The 18,355-nt window shown below is 33.0% G+C and overlaps 1 protein-coding gene across 1 annotated transcript in view; it reads right to left on the bottom strand.

The window, feature by feature from the left end:
- Window positions 1–373: 373 nt before the first annotated feature.
- The window catches only part of LOC148949008 (uncharacterized), a 31,066-nt gene continuing 13,084 nt past the window's right edge, over window positions 374–18,355 (bottom strand). Inside the window, exons 3-4 of the mRNA XM_089094173.1 lie at window positions 3,311–3,399; window positions 374–807 (exon numbers count right to left, since the gene is read on the bottom strand). Of these exons, the coding sequence (XP_088950299.1) occupies window positions 378–807; window positions 3,311–3,399 (519 nt within the window). The 3' untranslated portion in view covers window positions 374–377. The remainder of the gene's footprint in view (window positions 808–3,310; window positions 3,400–18,355) is intronic.

Below are 18,355 nucleotides of genomic sequence, written 5' to 3'. Positions count from 1 at the left end.
AGTAGTATTGTATTTGAATATTATAAAAACAGTTTATTCTAAAATTCAGAGCATCCTTTTTCTTCCTTTTTTCTCTTCGTAATTTTTGGCGGAATTAGCTCATAAGCCCAGCCAACTCAAATTTTTAATCAATCTAACTTCCAAGTTTTTTTGGAACTAAGATACCACATCAGGGTAGGACATGTTTTCAAGATTCCTCCTCCAAGCAAAATTTTCTAAGACTCCCCCAAACAGAAGAACCTGTGTGAACTTACGGTCAGAGCCATAATTCCGTTTCCTCTTTCATTTTCCCCTTTTCTATTCTAACTAGATCAACTAAAGTGAGTAAAAAAGTAGATATGTATTTGAAATAATATAAAACAATTTTATTCTTAAGTTCAGGGCATCCTTTTTCTTCCCTTTTTCTTTTTTTTGCCTTTTTGAGGAAGTATTTCACAAGCACAGCCACCTCTAATTTTTATATAATCTAGCTTCCAATGTTTCTTAGAACTAAAATCCCTAATCAGAGCATAAGTGTATGTATACTTTTGCACACATAGAGAATGTTTCTTTGCTTTTTTATCAACAAATGCACATGGCTTATTCACAACGTCGGACCGGCAGGAATGTTCAAAAAACCTCTGCCCAGTTTCTGAGTCACGAAATAGCTCCACCAGTTCTCCTTCTATATTTATTGCTCCTTTTGGCTCCACAAGCTCCATAACCGTTGGGCAGCATTCATAAATTGGTCGTTCGGGAAACATTTTCTCGTTGCCCAGAAGGAAATCCCAAGAGTTATTTGAGAGCATCTTTGATGATTTCGAATTTCTAAAAAAAGGAATAAAATTAAAAGTTGCCGGCTATTAAATAGTGACTTCAGGTACGTTAAACTAAAGTCTGTTCTTCGGTACCAGGGTCGGGTGTCAAACCCGGATAATACCCGAGTTTAAACCCAGGTATCATGAAATCAATAAGTAATTTTTACAACTTTATAATGCCTCCATATATACAGGTTGCCCATTGGACCAATAGTTGATAAAACTGTTACACAAGGGAAACCAAAGTCAATACTATACATACAAAAAAATAGGGGACAAACCTCATTGATGTATTGCCTTCATGAACCCCTCCCCCAAAAACAAACAATAATGTTAATCCACAAGAATTAAACGTTTATTTTTGTGAGAAAATATCGATGACAGTTCTGCCTTATATTCAGGGAGGTACTAGGTACTACCACGTCATCTATCTCATTTTTTGGTTTCCAACGAGTACGGGTGTTAGCAAGCTGCTACACGAAGTTCGAATAAGCATAAACCCGCGTACTGAAGGACGATTTTAATGAAATGTATACTTTTCCACCTGACAAAAATTATATGCAATAATTTTTATTAATTTTGAACAGCAAGTAAATTTTAAAGCATCAATTCAAATTTACACAACTTAAGGACCATTATCATTCTTTAAATAAAAAAAAACCTTAGTTAAATATAAAGTTGGGCTGGCATTATTCGTCTTACCTTCAGGGATAGATCCAGGGTATGGTATAGGGACATGTGTCCCTCAGAAGGTTAAAAGTTGCACTAATTATAAGGGTGGAGGGACGGAAAATACCATTGAGGGAGCAAAGTTTCATTAGTGCCACTCCCAAAAACTAATTTTGTATCCGCCCCTGTTTAGCTTAATTTAAAACTTCATAGCTTCTGTATTTCCTTTTATTTCCTAACATACGTTGCAAATCTGAAATAATTTTCAATCCCAAAATCATTTTTTTTTAACAATTACTAGCAATAGCTAAAAAATTACTAAAAGAAATAAAAGAATTGGGGGTACACTTAGTCAAGGTTTTGCTTTCGTGTATTTTCCAAATACTCATGCCCCGTGTGGAGTCTTTGCGTTAAAATGTGACTTCCATTTTCAGTTTCCCTTAAGAATGACATGCGGTCACTTGTTCAGAATGGCAATGTCATTGAATGGGATTGTCATTCTGACAGTTGATATTATGTCATTGTCAGAATAAAATCTGAACCTATAATTTTTTCACTAATTGACAGTTTTCTTTCCACATAACAGCAAATTATTGTTTCTGCTGCAAAATTTTGTATAAATTGCTGTAAACAATCTTTGGCAACAAATAATTTACAGAACCTCTTTGGTAACTTCGAGTTTCTAAAGGAAGAGGGAAAAAATTAAAGAAGTATTAAATCATAATTAAATCATATTAATTAAGTCATAAATCATAATTCCAGGAATTAACTCGTTAAATTGGCCGGTGGGGTTCAAGCACGAAATCTGGAACTTTGCATAACAAGAATAAAAGCTAAAATTTCCTTCATTTAATAGATAAAAATTATCGAATGCTTTTTGGGTTTTCAAACAGCTACAGTTGTTTGTGTTTTCAATAATTATTGTTACATTTCAGTCAGTGAGACCAAAACAAAAATTCAAAAGGAATGGAAATGTACTGAATTGAGAATAACAAGCCAATTAAATTCTGAAAAATATAAACCATAAACTATAAAAAATATACTTAATTGACTGGATTAAAACCTTATAAAATTGCATCATAAATCAGGAGGAATTTAAGAGGATGCTATACCATAAAATCATTTTGCGAATGTCAACGACGACTTCCCGTCACAAAGACAAAAGACCCATTAGCGAATTCTCCCATGGGACTAGCCCTCATCGACAGTTATTGAGAATATGTGGTTTGACTATGGAATTTGATAAATAATTTTTAGACCACATTGCTTTTCCATTTATAAGAATTTAAGAGAGAAAAATAAGTTTAATTTAAATAAAGCAGTGAAAATTTTTTTCTTTCAACACGTGGTTTAAATTTAGAAAACTTAACTTTCTTGCGTGATTGTTCCACTGTTCTATTTAAATTAAACCCTTTTTTCTCTCTTAAATTTTTGTAAAGAAAATTTGATTGAAAAGACAATGGAAGCTTAGGTCCCTTTTGTCGGCAAGCTTGTCAATCAAAGCGGTTTGCACAACAGGAAACACCCAAAGCTTCTAAATTGCTCAAAGGATATTTCCTTTGAGATAATTTTTTAGCACTCTTCTAGCACGTATGCTAGAACATTTTCAGGGACTGTCCTTTCCTGATTTTTAAAAGAAAATTCTCGTCCGTTTAATGAGAAACATTCACACTTTCTGATGATGTAGGTTTCATTAAAACTGAATATCTCATACTGATAAAACTGAATAAGCAATAATGGGATTGTCTTACGAACATACGTCACAGATATAAACCAATAGAATTACAGCACCTTTTTACCACTAGATTACAAGAAAGTGATATCTCTTTTTATCTTTGACTCACCTGTATCTCTTTTCTTTTACAATCTTGAATGTACTATTCCTACTGATCATTTCAGTCGCTTCGGATGAAACAGCAAAAATGACAACAACCTAAAAATAATTCTATTTAGAAAATAGCAAAATTCACACATGCCAAAAATTGCGAATGAAAATGATGCTGTAAATTTTAGTATTTACATAGCAAATATTGAACTTGTGATAGAAGACAGAGAGAAACTACTTAATCATGCCTTTTTTTCTAATAAATGCAAACAATTTTAAACAGATTTTAGAATTTTTTGCTGTTACTATTAAGTGGATCTTGTTATCATACTTATTACCAACGATTATTTTTTTTTTCACTTGCCAATAAAAAAAATCTTTATAATTTGATAAGAAACGACACGGACAAAAGTCAATAGTGTGGAGACAGGGGGGGGGGTTCAGAGTTTAATTATTCATCAATAAATTTACGGGGCCATAGAGCCCCGTAAGACTCTATGGCCTGGAAAAAACAAAGGAGAAACAAAAATGAAACAAATACATAAAAAATCATTTTCAACACAATATATTCACACCTTCAAGAGATTCAAGACACACAAAAAGACACACACATACACAAAAAAAAAAAAAAAATCATCCACCTCAAAAATCCCCATCATCAAAACCTAGACAAGGGAGTGTAAAATGATTTCAAATTAATTCAAATTACATATTTAGAATCAAGCCCCGAAAGATGCAATCTACTCAAATAATTGGTTAAATCGGTAACTCTCAGCCAATCACTCATCTCAAGCTGGAAAAATTATCGAGTCCTGGTTTCTTTTATTTATCAATTTATTTACAAAAAAAAAAAAAAAAAAAAAAAAATACTGAATCTAACAAAATGAACAAAGACATGGTATTAGTAAAAGCACTAAGTAACAAGTTTCACAGGAAAATTTCAATTTTTTAGTGATTTAAATAGTGGTACCAATTGGGACTGGGGCAGGGGGTGGGGAGTTTGTCCTCTCTAAATTTCGAAAAATACCTTTTTCTTAATATTTCATTGGTAAACCTCCCCTTTTTGGTATTTTTACTGGAAAAAAATTAAACAAAGATTGCTGTCCTAACATTTGAAAAACATAGATTTTGTCCCCCTCCCCCAAAATTTTCCTAAATTGGCACCACCGATTTATATATGAAAAGTTTAAAACTTTACTAAGCGCAGTGGCGCAGAGTGTATCTAATGCAGCTACATTATGGAATCTTCTCTTATAGAAGCGCTCAGGGCGCTCTTTGTCCAGTGTAAAGTTTTTCTTTATCTTCTTTGTAACTAGACCCCGGCGCCGCACCGATAAGGGAAGGGCAGAGGCGGTGGGGCATAAAATAGCAGCGGCGGTGCGCCGCCGGAGCGATCAATGTTGACTGCAAACATTAATGCTTTCATCAGTCTCTCTCAAATCCAAGCTTGAATTTACAACATATTTGGGCCTATTCATGAGTTAAAAAACTTTGCAAGTTACTGGCTGTTCGCTGGTCTTTTTTGTCCTTAATCAAGATAAGTAGAAATCTCGTAGACTTGAAGTGGAAGTGATGTTTCGGGACCGTTGAATAATAGTTGTAACAACAAATAATAGATCCACCATATCATTCAATAATATCCAAGGAATCTAATTAAAAGGGAGCACACACAAAAGCCACATTAGGCCAGTAGCCTATGAGAAACCCAAAAATACCCAAGACAATGAAAAAGTCCCAATGGGGGGCCCTGGGTCTATCAAAATATTTCTATGGCTTACCAGGGAATTTGATATCATTTTCTTCCATTTCAGCTTTAAATCAAAAAATAATTAGCATTTTGGCATCCCTGCTTTTAATTATTTTTTTTTAGGTATTATCATTTAAAAATGATAGACCGTTTCAATCTTCAATTCCCCAACCTTGTACATAGTCAATAGCTAAATATTGTCTCAATAGAAGGTTGTTTTTTGTTTGTTTGTTTTTTTTTGGGGGGGGGGGTAAAAAATTTTCAGAGAGAAGATTGTATTTTCTTTAATCTATCAGGCGTTCAATAATTGTGTATTAAACATTCAGAACATGTATATAAAAATAGCAAAAAAAAATCTACAAACTTACGATTCAGCTGTCATAATAATCTGTTGGCTATCAATTTCAAAATCCAACTTAACCTGTATAGTGTATGCGTTCCGTTCAACTTAAAAATAAAATTCTTAGCTATGAATGATGTAAGAATCTTATAGCAATTGGGAAACTGCATTCGAAAGGTTTTAATCTCATAAAACAGTTCGTCGTAACGAACTGTAAGGAAGGTGCGACCCAGCTCAATAGTAACCGAAACTCTAAAGAACGGATATCAATTTTGATACCAATCGATACATCCAAAGAATCAGATTTTATGTTGATTTTAAATATATAAATTTTAACCCATAAAAAGTTACGAGCCTGAGAATATTTGCCCTATTTTCGAAAAAGGGGGAAAACAACCCGTAAAAGTCTTAATGAAAATCACATCATCAGATTCAGCGTATCAGATATTCCTATTGTAGAGATTTAAAGCTCCTATATGCAAAAATGTGGAATTCTGTATCTAATTTCTGCCAGAAGAAAGATCACGGATGTGTGTTTATTTGTTTTTTCTTTTTCTGTTTTATTTTGTTTTCATCCCAGGGGTGATCGTATCGACCCAGTGGTCCTAAAATATCGCGAGAGGGCTCATTCGAAAGGAAATCAAATGTTCTAGTGCCCTTTTCAGGTGACCAAAAAATTTGGAGGGCAACTAGGCCTCCTCCCACGCTAATATTTTCGAAAGTCATCGGATTGAAATTTTGAGAAATTTTGATTTGTTCAGCATAGTCTAAAAATCTAATAACTATGTCTGTAGGTGTAAAATGACCCCCCAAAGTCACCGGGAGAAGGGCTGCAAGTTTTAAACTTTTTCCCATTGTTTACATATAGTATTTGTTATTGGGAAGTATACAGCCATTTTTTGGGGGAGAGGGGTGTGCTTGGGGTGGATTTCTAGGGGGAGAATCTTCCTTTGAGAGGGAAATCTCTGATGAGTCAATATTCTAGGGGAAATTGTACACTGAGGGGGTTTTGACAGAATTACTATACGAAATTCGTTTTAATTGTCTTACATTCTCTTTGCCAAATTTTTTATATGAAGATATTCCGGGGGAATTATCCGAGCGCTTTTTCCGCGCGTTTTGTTTTCTGGGAAAGAATTTCCACGGAAGGGGTTGTTTCTGGAGTGATTGAGAAACTGATTAAATATTACAATGTTATTCCGATGAAAAAATGCTAAGGAAATTTTTCTGGGTAAATCGTCCACAAACAATTTTACGGAGAGGGGGGGGGGTCTCAGTGAGGAATGAACTGTCTGGAGGGAATTTGAAGGGGGGCGGGGGGGGGTTGCTTTACATTGGATGAAATTTCCACGGAGGAGTCTTCCATGAGCGGGAGGGGTATATTTCATAGAGGGTGAGCCAGATTTACCGGCATTATTTAAAAAACAAACTGAAATTATGCCATATATGAAGGGTTGCCCCCCCCCCTCAATACCTATTCTTTACGTTAAAGTTTGACTGTTTACTAAAATTGAAACACAGGGCCCGTTTAATTAGAAAAGGAACTTTTTTAAAATGCTAACGGTTTTAGTGCAAAGAGGAAGGTATTGAGGAGAGGGCGACCTCTCATGTCCGGAATAAATCTGCCAAAATTAATAAGCAAACCGTGTTTTAATTTTTCTTGTACGGTGAGCAAAATCGAACCTGCTTTAGTTGAAAAACGTCAGAGAAATTAAATAAAAAACAGTTTTTTTAACTTAAAGAAAGGAGCGACAGGAACAGAGATTATTCCGTATATGAAAGGGCCTCTTCCCTCCTCAATGCCTCGCTCTTTACGCTGTAGTTTGACTATTTTTTACCACTCTACTTTTTAAACAATAAAAAACTTTACAGTAAAGAGCGAGGCGTTGAGGAGGGGACATCCCCTTTCATATACGGAATAATTACTGTTCCTTTTAAGTTTTAATGTCGCTCCTTACTTTATGTTAAGAATTTTTTTTTTTTAATAAATTGCATAAAGACGGTACTTTCGTCAACATATCAAGAACCGTATATTGCAATCGTATCTATCGGTTTATATGCAAAGTAACACAAGACACGAAAATTAACGAACAAGAGAGTAGTGAAGAATTATGGTATACAAAATAATACTTGGCAGGGATAGTCACAAGTGATAAATCACTAGGAGTGGCATGGTGATTGGGTGATTTTAGGGGATTCGAGAATCCAAATTTGTTTTCGGGGTGACGCATATATTCTCAGGGAAATCCCCGAAAATCGAGGATAGTGCAAGCCCTGCGTGATTTCTAATCAGGAACATCAAAGTACTTAACCACACGAGAAAAGAAAAGCTCCGACTTTGCGGTTGATGCAATAAAGAATTACCGCAAAATTAATTCGAAGTCCGCCGAACGCCACCACCTCTGCCGGCGGCGTTGCGACACTTCTGTGGTGATCAAAGGGGCCTTTTTCGTTGGTGGCGTTCTGTCGATTTGCCGGTGTGGCACCAGGGTCTATTTTTAACCCTATGTCAGCGTTGTCCGATAATATGGGGTTCGACCTGTGGAGGATTTCAAGCGTCTTTATCTTTCATAAAGTTTCTTAGCATAAAATGTTTATGCATACATATAATACAGTTAGGACAATAAATGTCCGTACGACGAGGACAGAATCGGAACTGACTAAAGTGATCTTAATTGGTCGCTTAAATTTAGTAAAAATAGGATACAGACACCCGGAACTATGACTGGAACTGTCATACTTTAATCTGTCAATTTTAGAACTTTGTAAAATTGACAGATAGCCATTTTGTTCAGTGTAAAGTCTCTCTCTCTCTCTGTGCTCTCTTCTCTTCTCTGTAGTCCTATGGTAGAATTGGCTGACAATATGGGGTTCGACCGGTGCCTGTAGAAAGGCCTCAATTGATCCCAAAATGACCACGTGGTTTATGGTTTTCTCAGTGAGAATAAAAAAACAGGAATTTTCTCACTTAAATAACATGAATTTTCTTACTTTGATGGATGTTTTCTTGGATGGTTATAGGTGTTGGTCAATTTATTTGATGTTTTTCATGGATGTCAACAGTAATTCATGTCTTTTTTCATGGTTTTTGTCAGTGAGAATGAAAAAACAGGAACTTTCTCACATTTATGGATGTCAACAGAAATTTATGTTCCTGTTTTATGGTTCGTTGTCAGTGAGAATGAAAAAACATGAATTTTCTCACTTTGATGGATGTCAACAGCAATTCATGTCCGTTTTATGTCTGTTCGTTGTCAGTGAGAAACAAACATGCTCGACGCGAATGTTATGAGATTGTTTGGCTAACCTAACCTGAGAAATTGATTTACATAATCGGTGGGGAAATTACTGGTTAACGATATAGTGATTAAAAAACAATCATGGTTTATTTGATCGTTAGGGTAACCTAACCTGAGAACATGATTTAAATAATTGGTTGGTACATTATTGATACACTAAGGAGGAATTAAGCAAAAAAAATGGTTTCCTATTTCTATATGCTAACCTAACCTGAGAAATCGATTTACATAATCTGCGGGGGATTTATTGATTCACGAAGGGGAATTAAGAAACATTATGGCTTCTTTGATCTTTAGGCGAACCTAACCTGAGAAATTGATTTACATAATCGCTAGGGGAATGTATTGATTCACGAAGGGGGAATTAAGAAACATTATGGATTTCTTTAATCTTAGGTCTGAGGGATAAACGTTCTTTAGGTCAGAGAGAAAAATTAATATTCTATTTTGAAATAGGGCTTCATTGATCTTTACTGTCAGGAGTTAGAAATGACATCACTTGTTATCTTGGAATTATGAGGGAGGCTAAAGAGATAGAAATTCTATTTTTAAATACGGCTTCACTGAGCTTTAAGTCGGAGAGATCAATTAATATTCTAACGAAACCTTAATAGTATAGCTAGGAAAATTTATGAGATGAAGAGATTAACATAGGAAAAGGTTTCCTAGAAATTTGAAATGTGAATGCACAGAGATGCCAAAAACAAAAGGAACACGCTGAGATTACTTTTAGGGGATTATTTGGCTGAAATGGTCTTAGACATTTTAGGGAATTATTTCGGCGAAACAGTTAGAGACATTTTAAAAAAGGTTTTTAGAAAAGGTTTTAGAAGAGGTTTTGAGTGTGGTCGTTATAGTAAACAAGTTCTATTTGAACAGTGTCGTGAGGTCCTCTACCCCAACCCCAAAGGGCCCCGATCGCCCTACCCCGATCCAAAGGGCTCCAATCCCCATACCCCAATCCAGAAGGAACCCCCCGGTCCCCACAGGTTCCCAGGGCTCCCACCCGGCCCCCCCGACCCCCAAAGGCCCGCCCCAGGCCCCGGCTTTCGTTGGTGTATGTTTTCTGAAACCTATGATTTGGGGTGTATGGGGTGCTATTTTTGACTTTTCTGAGTTGGATTTCTTAGTCTTTCATAGGTATGTGTTGTCTGAAACCTATGATTTGGGATGGGTGGTTTGCTATTTTGACTTTTCTGAGCTGAATTTCTTAGCCTTTCATAGGTGTGTGTTGTCAGAAAATTATGATTTGGGATGTATAGTTTGCTATTTGGACTTTTCAGAGCTAGGATTCTTAGTCTCTCATAGGTTTTTGTTGTCTGAAACTTCTAGTTTGGGAATGATTAGTTTGCTATTTCAGACTTTTATGAGCTAGGCTTTCCTAGTATATCGTAGGTGAATGTTGTCAGAAAATTATGATTTGGGATATGTAAATTACTATTTCGAGCTTTTCTGAGCTAGATTTCTTAGTCCCTCATTGGTGTTTGTTGACTGAAACCTCTAGTTTGGGATGAGTAGTTTGCTATTTCAGACTTAAATGAGCTAGGCTTTCCTAGTATATCGTAGGTGAATGTTGTCAGAAAATTATGATTTGGGATATATAAATTACTATTTCGGGCTTTTCTGAGCTAGATTTCTTAGTCCCTCATAGGTGTTTGTTGTCTGAAACCTATAGTTTGGGATGAGTAGTTTGCTATTTTTGACTTTTCTGAGCTAGGTTTCTTAGCCTTTCATAGGTGTGTGTTGTCAGAAACTTATGATTTGGGATATGTAAATTACTATTTTTGACTTTTCTGAGCTAGATTTCTTAGCCTTTCATAGGTGTTTGTTGTCTGAAACCTATAGTTTGGGATGAGTAGTTTGCTTTTGGACTTTTCAGAGCTGGATTTCTTAGCCTTTCGTGGGTGTGTGTTGACTGAAACTTATGATTTAGGATATGTAAATTACTGTTTCGGGCTTTTCTAAGCTAGATTTCTTAGTCTTTCGTTGGTGTGTGTTGTCTGAAACCTATGATTTGAGATTTGTAATTTTGCTTTTTGGACTCTTCAGAGCTAGGATTCTTAGTTCCTCATAGCTGTTTGTTGTCTGAAACCTATAGTTTGGGATGAGTTGTTTGCTATTTCAGGCTTTTCTGAGCTAAGGTTTCTTAGTATTTCATAGGTGTGTGTTGTCTGAAACTTATGACTTGAGGTGTCTAATTTGCTATTTCAGGCCTTTCTGAGCTAAGGTTTCATAGTATTTCTTTGGTAAATGTTGTCTTAAACGTATGATTTGGGATATGTAAATTAATATCTCGGGGTTTTCTAAGTTAGTTTTCTTAGTCCGTTGTTGGTTTGTGTTAACAGAAACTTATGATTTGAGATATAAGGTTCTTAGCTTTTTGTTGGTGTGTATTGTCTGAAACCTATGATTTGGGATTTTTAGTTTGATTTTTGTACTTTTCAGAGCTAGGATTCATAGTCCCTCATAGATATTTGTTGTCTGAAACCTACAGTTTGGGATGAGTAGTTTGCTATTTCAGGCTTTTCTGAGCTAAGGTTTCCTAGTATTTCGTATGTGTGTGTTGTCCGAAACTTATGATTTGAGGTGTCTAATTTGCTATTTTAGGCTTTTCTGAGCTAAGGTTTCATAGTATTTCGTAGGTGAATGTTGTCTGAAACTTATGATTTGGGATATGTAAATTACTATTTCGGGGTTTTCTAAGCTAGATTTCTTAGTCTTTCGTTGGTGTGTGTTGTCTGAAACCTATGATTTGGGATTTGTAGTTTTGCTTTTTGGACTTTTCAGAGCTAGGATTCTTAGTCCCTCATAGCTGTTTGTTGTCTGAAACCTATAGTTTGGGATGAGTTGTTTGCTATTTCAGGCTTTTCTGAGCTAAGGTTTCTTAGTATTTCATAGGTGTGTGTTGTCTGAAACTTATGACTTGAGGTGTCTAATTTGCTATTTCAGGCCTGTCTGAGCTAAGGTTTCATAGTATTTCGTAGGTGAATGTTGTCTGAAACTTCTGATTTGGGATATGTAAATTACTATTTCGGGCTTTTCTAAGTTAGATTTCTTAGTCTTTTGTTGGTGTGTGTTGACTGAAACCTATAATATGGTATATAAGTTCCTTAGTCTTTCGTTGGTGTGTGTTGTCTGAAACCTATGATTTGGGATTTGTAGTTTGCTTTTTGGACTTTTCAGAGCTAGGATTCATAGTCCCTAATAGGTTTTTGTTGTCTGAAACCTATAGTTTGGGATGAGTAGTTTGCTATTTCAGGCTTTTTTGAGCTAAGGTTTCCTAGTATTTCATAGGTGTGTGTTGTCTGAAACTTATGATTTGAGGTGTGTAATTTGCTATTTCAGGCTTTTCTGAGCTAAGGTTTCATAGTATTTCGTAGGTGAATGTTGTCTGAAACTTATGATTTGGGATATGTAAATTACTATTTCAGGGTTTTCTAAGCTAGATTTCTTAGTCTTTTGTTGATGTGTGTTGTCTGAAACCAATGATTAGGGATGGGTGGGTTGCTATTTTTGACTTTTCTGAGCTGGATTTCTTAGCCTTTCATAGGTGTGTGTTGTCTGAAACCTATGATTTGGGATGGTTAATTTGCTATTTTTGACTTTTCTGAGCTAGGTTTCTTAGCCTTTCATAGGTGTGTGCTGTCAGAAAATTATGATTTGGGATTTGTAGTTTGCTTTTTTAGACTTTTCAGAGCTAGGATTCTTAGTCCCTCATAGGTGTTTGTCGTCTGAAACCTATAGTTTGGGATGAATAGTTTGCTATTTCAAGCTTTTCTGAGCTATGGTTTCTTAGTATTTCATAGGTGTGTGTTGTCTGAAACTTATGATTTGAGGTATGCAATTTGCTATTTCCGACTTTTCATAACCAGATTTCTTAGTCTTTCGTAGGTATGTGGTGTCTAAAACCTATGATTTGGGATGTGTGGGTAGCTATTTTTGACTTTTCTGAGCTGGATTTCTTACCCTTTTGTAGGTGTGTGTTGACTGAAACCTATGATTTGGGAATGAGTTGTTTGCTATTTTTGACTCTTCTGAGCTAGATTTCTTAGCATTTAATAGGTGTGTGATTTCAGAAAATTATGATTTGGGATGTGTAGTTTGCTTTTTTGAATTTTAAGAGCTAGGATTCTTAGTCACTCATAGGTGTTTGTTGTCTGAAAATTCTAGTTTGGGATGAGTAGTTGGATATTTCAGGCTTTTGTGAGCTAAGGTTTCTTAGTATTTCGTAGGTGAAGCTTCCACGTCAGTTTTAAGTTCACCAAGACATAAAAAATTTAAAGTTCAGTTCTAATTTTTCAATAGAAGATAGGAAAAGTTATACTATGATTGTGATTATTTTCTATGAAGATAGAAAGTTTTACTTTAATTTTAAATTTTCTTAAATTCAGTTCCGACTTTTCTCAAAGAGATGAAAAAATTTAAAGTTCAATTAAAATTTTCACAAAGTAGTCAAGGAAAGTTCAAGTTCTCTTCTGAATTTTCTCAATGAAAAAGAAATTAGTCATTTATCATTTCTATTTTTCCAAATAATATAAAAATTTTCCACTTTAGTTCAGATCTGTCTCGAAGAGATGAAAAATTTAAAATACTGTTCCAAATTTTTTCACAGAAGATAAAAAAGTTCAAGTTCTCTTCAGAATTTTACCAAAGAACACAATTCAATTCTAATTTCTCCAGAGAAAACAAAAATCTTCCACTTCAGTTCTTCATTTCACAAAGACATAAAGAAATTTAGAGTTCAATTCTAAATTTTTCGGTGGAAGATAGAAAAAGTAATACCATACTTGTGAATATTTTCACAGAAGATAAAAAGTTCTAGTTCAATTTTAAATTTTCTCAACGAAGTGAAGAAAAGTTCAAGTTCTCTACTGAATTTTACAAGAGAACACAATTCAATTCTAATTTATCCAGAGAAAATTAAAATCTTCCACCTAAGTTCTTTATTTCACAAAGACATAAAGAAATTTAAAGTTCAATTCTAAATTTTTCAGTTGAAGATAGAAAAAGTAATACCATACTTGTGAATATTTTCCCGGAAGATAAAAAGTTCTAGTTCAATTTAAAATTTTCTCAACGAAGTGAAGAAAAATTCAAGTTCTCTTCTGAATTTTACCAAAGAACACAATTCAATTCTAATTTCACCAGAGAAAATAAAAATCTTCCACTTCAGTTCTTTATTTCACAATGACATAAAGAAATTTAATGTTCAATTCTAAATTTTTCGGTGCAAGATAGGAAAAGTAATACCATACTTGTGAATATTTTCACGGACGATAAAAAGTTGTAGTTCAATTTAAAATTTTCTCAACGAAGGGAAGAAAAGTTCAAGTTATCTTCTGAATTTTACCAATGAAAAAGAAATTAGTCATTGATCATTTCTATTTTTCCAAATAATATAAAAATTTTCCACTTTAGTTCAGATCTGTATCGAAGAGATGAAAAATTTAAAATACTGTTCCAAATTTTCCACAGAAGACAAAAAAGTTCAAGTTCTCTTCGGAATTTTATCTAAGAACACACTTCAATTCTAATTTCTCCAGAGAAAACAAAAATCTTCCACTTCAGTTCTTTATTTCACAAAGACATAAAGAAATTTAAAGTTCAATTCTAAAGAAATTTAAAGTTAGCCTACGTACGCGCGCGTACGTAGGCTAACCTAACTTAACCTAACCTAACTTAATCTAACCTAACCTAATCATACACCTAACTTTTTGCCTGTCTCTCACCTAACCTAAGCTAACCTAAGTGAAGCGTCCGTAGGCTAACCTAACCTAACTTAACCTAACCTGATCTAACCTAACTTAATCTACCCTAAACTTACCTAACCATACTCGCCGGAAAATTTTAGGTTAACTTATCCTGAGAACTCAATATAAGTTAACCTAACCTAACCTAACTTAAACATGTAGAAATGTTTCTATTTATTTATTAATATTTATTTATACCTAACCTAACCTATTGTTTTGGAGGTTAGATGAAGGAGTTTGAACGATTGTCTTTAATAATAGAACGCGTCACTCATTTTCTAATTTAAAAATTTTGATGGGTAAATCCATAAGACAAAGGAGCCAACATTTAATTTAAAATTAGAATAGAACTTTAAATTGTTAATCTCTTTGAGAAAAAAGCCAGAGCTGAAGTGGAGCCTTTTTATTTTATTGGAAAAATTAGAAGAGAACTTCGATTTTTTTATGTATTTAAGGAATTAATAACTGAAGTGTAAGCTTTTTTAATTTTAATTGGTAAATTTCAGAATTGAGCTAACTTTTTTACTTCTTTAAGAAAATTCAGAAGAGAACTTGAACATTTTGCACTTCTTCGAGAAAACTCAGAATTAAAGTGATGCTCCTTATCTTCATGTCGAATATTCAAATCAATGTATAACTTTTTCTATCTTCTATGAAAAATTTGGAACAGAACTTTAAATTTTTCATCTCTTTTCAAAAAATACGAAGTGAACTTAAGAAAATTAGAATTAAAGTGTAATTTTCTATCTTCATTGGAAAATAATCATAATCATAGTATAACTTTTCCCATCTTCTACCGAAAAATTTAGAACTGAACTTTGAATTTTTTATGTCTTTGAGAAATTAAGAACTGAAGTGGAAGGTTTTTTCATTTTAATTGGTAAAATTCAGAATTGAGTTAACTTTTTTCTCTTCTTTAAGAAAATTCAGAAGAGAACTTGAACAATTTCCACTTCTTCGAGAAAACTCAGAATTAAAGTGGAGTTCCTTATCTTCATGTTGAATATTCACAATCAATGTATAACTTTTTCTATCTTCTATGAAAAATTTGGAACAGAACTTTAAATTTTTCCTCTCTTTGAGAAAAATCAAAACTTAATTTAAAAAAAATTATAAATAAAGTAAAACTTTTGATCTTCATGGAAAACAATCACAGTCATAGTATTACTTTTTCTATCTTCCATCTAAAAATTTTGAATATAACTAAATTTCTTTATTTCTTTGGGGAACTTAAAACTGAAGTGGAAGATTTTTATTTTCTCTGGAGAAATTAGAATTGAAGTGTGTTCTTTGGTAAAGTTCAGAAGAGAACTTGAGCTTTTCTTCACTTCGTTGAGAAAATTTTAAATTGAACTAGAACTTTCTATCTTCCGGGAAAATATTCCCAAGTATGATATTACTTTTTCTATCTTCCACCGAAAAATTTAGAATTGAACTTTAAATTTCTTTATGTCTTTTGTGAAATAAAGAACTGAAGTGGAAGATTTTTATTTTCTCTGGTGAAATTAGAAAGGGATTGTGTTCTTTAGTAAAATTCAGAAGAGAACTTGAACTTTTCTTCACTTCGTTGAGAAAATTTTAAGTTGAACTAGAACATTTTATCTTCCGGGAAAATATTCACAAGTATGGTATTACTTTTTCTATCTACTACCGTAAAATTTAGAATTGAACTGTAAATTTCATTATGTCTTTTTGAAATAAAGAACTTAAGTGGGAGATTTTTATTTTCTCTGTATAAATTAGAATTGAGTTGTGTTGTTTGGTAAAATTCTGTAAAGAACATGAACTTTTCTTCACTTCATTGAGAAAATTTAAAATTGAACTAAAACTTTTTATCTTCCGTGAAAATATTCACAAGTATGATATTACGTTTTCTATCTTCCACCGAAAAATTTAGAATTGAACTTTAAATTTCTTTATGTCTTTTGTGAAATAAAGAACTGAAGTGGAAGATTTTTATTTTCTCTGGTGAAATTAGAAATGAATTGTGTTCTTTAGTAAACTTCAATAGAGAACATGAAATTTCCTTGACTTCATTGATAATATTTAAAATTGAACTAAAACTTTTTATCTTCTGTGAAAATAATCACAAGTATGGTATTACTTTTTATATCTTACGCTGAAATATTTGGAATTTAACTTTAAATGTCCGTATGTCTTTGTGAAATAAATAACTGAATTGTAAAATTATGGTTTCTCTGGAGAAATTAGAATTGAAGTGTATTCTATGGTAAAGTTCAGAAGAGAACTTGAACTTTCCTTGACTTCGTTGAGAAAATTTTAAATTGAACTAGAACTTTTTATCTTCCGTGAAAATATTCACAAGTATGGTATTACTTTTTCTATCTTCCACCGAAAAATTAGAATTGAACTTTAAATTTCTTTATGTCTTTGTGAAATAAAGAAATGAAGTGGAAGATTTTTGTTTTCTCTGGAGAAATTAGAATTGAAGTGTGTTCTTTGGTAAAGTTCAGAAGAGAACTTGAACTTTTCTTCACTTCGTTGAGAAAATTTTAAATTGAACTAGAACTTTTTATCTTCCGTGAAAATAGTTTCAAGTGTGGTATTACTTTTTCTATCATCCACCGAAAAATTTAGAATTGAACTTTAAATTTCATTATGTCTTTGTGAAATAAAGAACTGAAGTGGAAGATTTTTATCTTCTCTGGAGAAATTAGAATTGAATTGTGTTCTTTGATAAAATTCCGAAGAGAACTTGAACTTTTTTATCTTCTGTGAAAAATTTGGAACAGTATTTTAAATTTTTCATCCCTTCGAGACAGATCTGAACTAAAGTGGAAAATTTTTGTATTATTTGGAAAAATAGAAATGATCAATGACTAATTTCTTTTTCATTGGTAAAATTCAGTAGAGAACTTGAACTTTTCTTCACTTCGTTGAGAAAATTTTAAATTGAACTGGAACTTTTTATCTTCCGTGAAAATATTCACAAGTATGGTATTACTTTTCCTATCTTGCAACGAAAAATTTAGAATTGAACTTCAAATTTCTTTATGTCATTGTGAAATAAAGAACTGAAGTGGAAGATTTTTATTTTCTCTGGTGAAATTAGAATTGAATTGTGTTCTTTGGTAAAATTCAGAAGAGAACTTGAATTCTTCTTCACTTCGTTGAGAAAATTTTAAATTGAACTAGAACTTTTTATCTTCCGGGAAAATATTCACAAGTATGGTATTACTTTTTCTATCTTCCACTGAAAAATTTAGGATTGAACTTTAAATTTCTTTATGTCTTTGTGAAATAAAGAACTTAGGTGGAAGACTTTTATTTTCTCTGGATAAATTAGAATTGAATTGTGTTCTTTGGTAAAATTCAGTAGGGAACTTGAACTTTTCTTCACTTCGTTGAGAAAATTTAAAATTGAACTAGAACTTCTTATCTTCCGTGAAAATATTCACAAGTATGGTATTACTTTTTCTATCTTCCACCGAAAAATTTCGAATTGAACTCTAAATTTCTTTATGTCTTTGTGAAATAAAGAACTGAAGTGGAAGATTTTTGTTTTCTCTGGAGAAATTAGAATTGAATTGTGTTCTTTGGTAAAATTCCGAAGAGAACTTGAACTTTTTTATCTTCTGTGAAAAAATTTGGAACAGTATTTTAAATTTTTCATCTGTTCGAGACAGATCTGAACTAAAGTGGAAAATTTTTATATTATTTGGAAAAATAGAAATGATCGATGACTAATGTCTTTTTAATTGATAAAATTCAGATAATAACTTTAACAGTCCTTGACGATTTTTTTAAAATTTTAAATTGAACTTTAAATGTTTTCATCTCTTTGAAAAAAGTCTGAACAGAATTTTATAAAACTTAGAATTAAAGTAAAACTCACTATCTTCATATAAAAGAATCACTATCATGGTATAACTTTTCCTATCTTTGATGGAAAAATTAGAACTGAAAT

The sequence above is a fragment of the Artemia sp. Qi Xiang Cuo genome, chromosome 9 (assembly GCF_049724085.1).
Source record: "Artemia sp. Qi Xiang Cuo chromosome 9, ASM4972408v1, whole genome shotgun sequence".
In the NCBI taxonomy this organism is placed as follows: domain Eukaryota; kingdom Metazoa; phylum Arthropoda; class Branchiopoda; order Anostraca; family Artemiidae; genus Artemia; species Artemia sp. Qi Xiang Cuo.
This window is presented reverse-complemented; position numbering and strand designations above follow the sequence as displayed.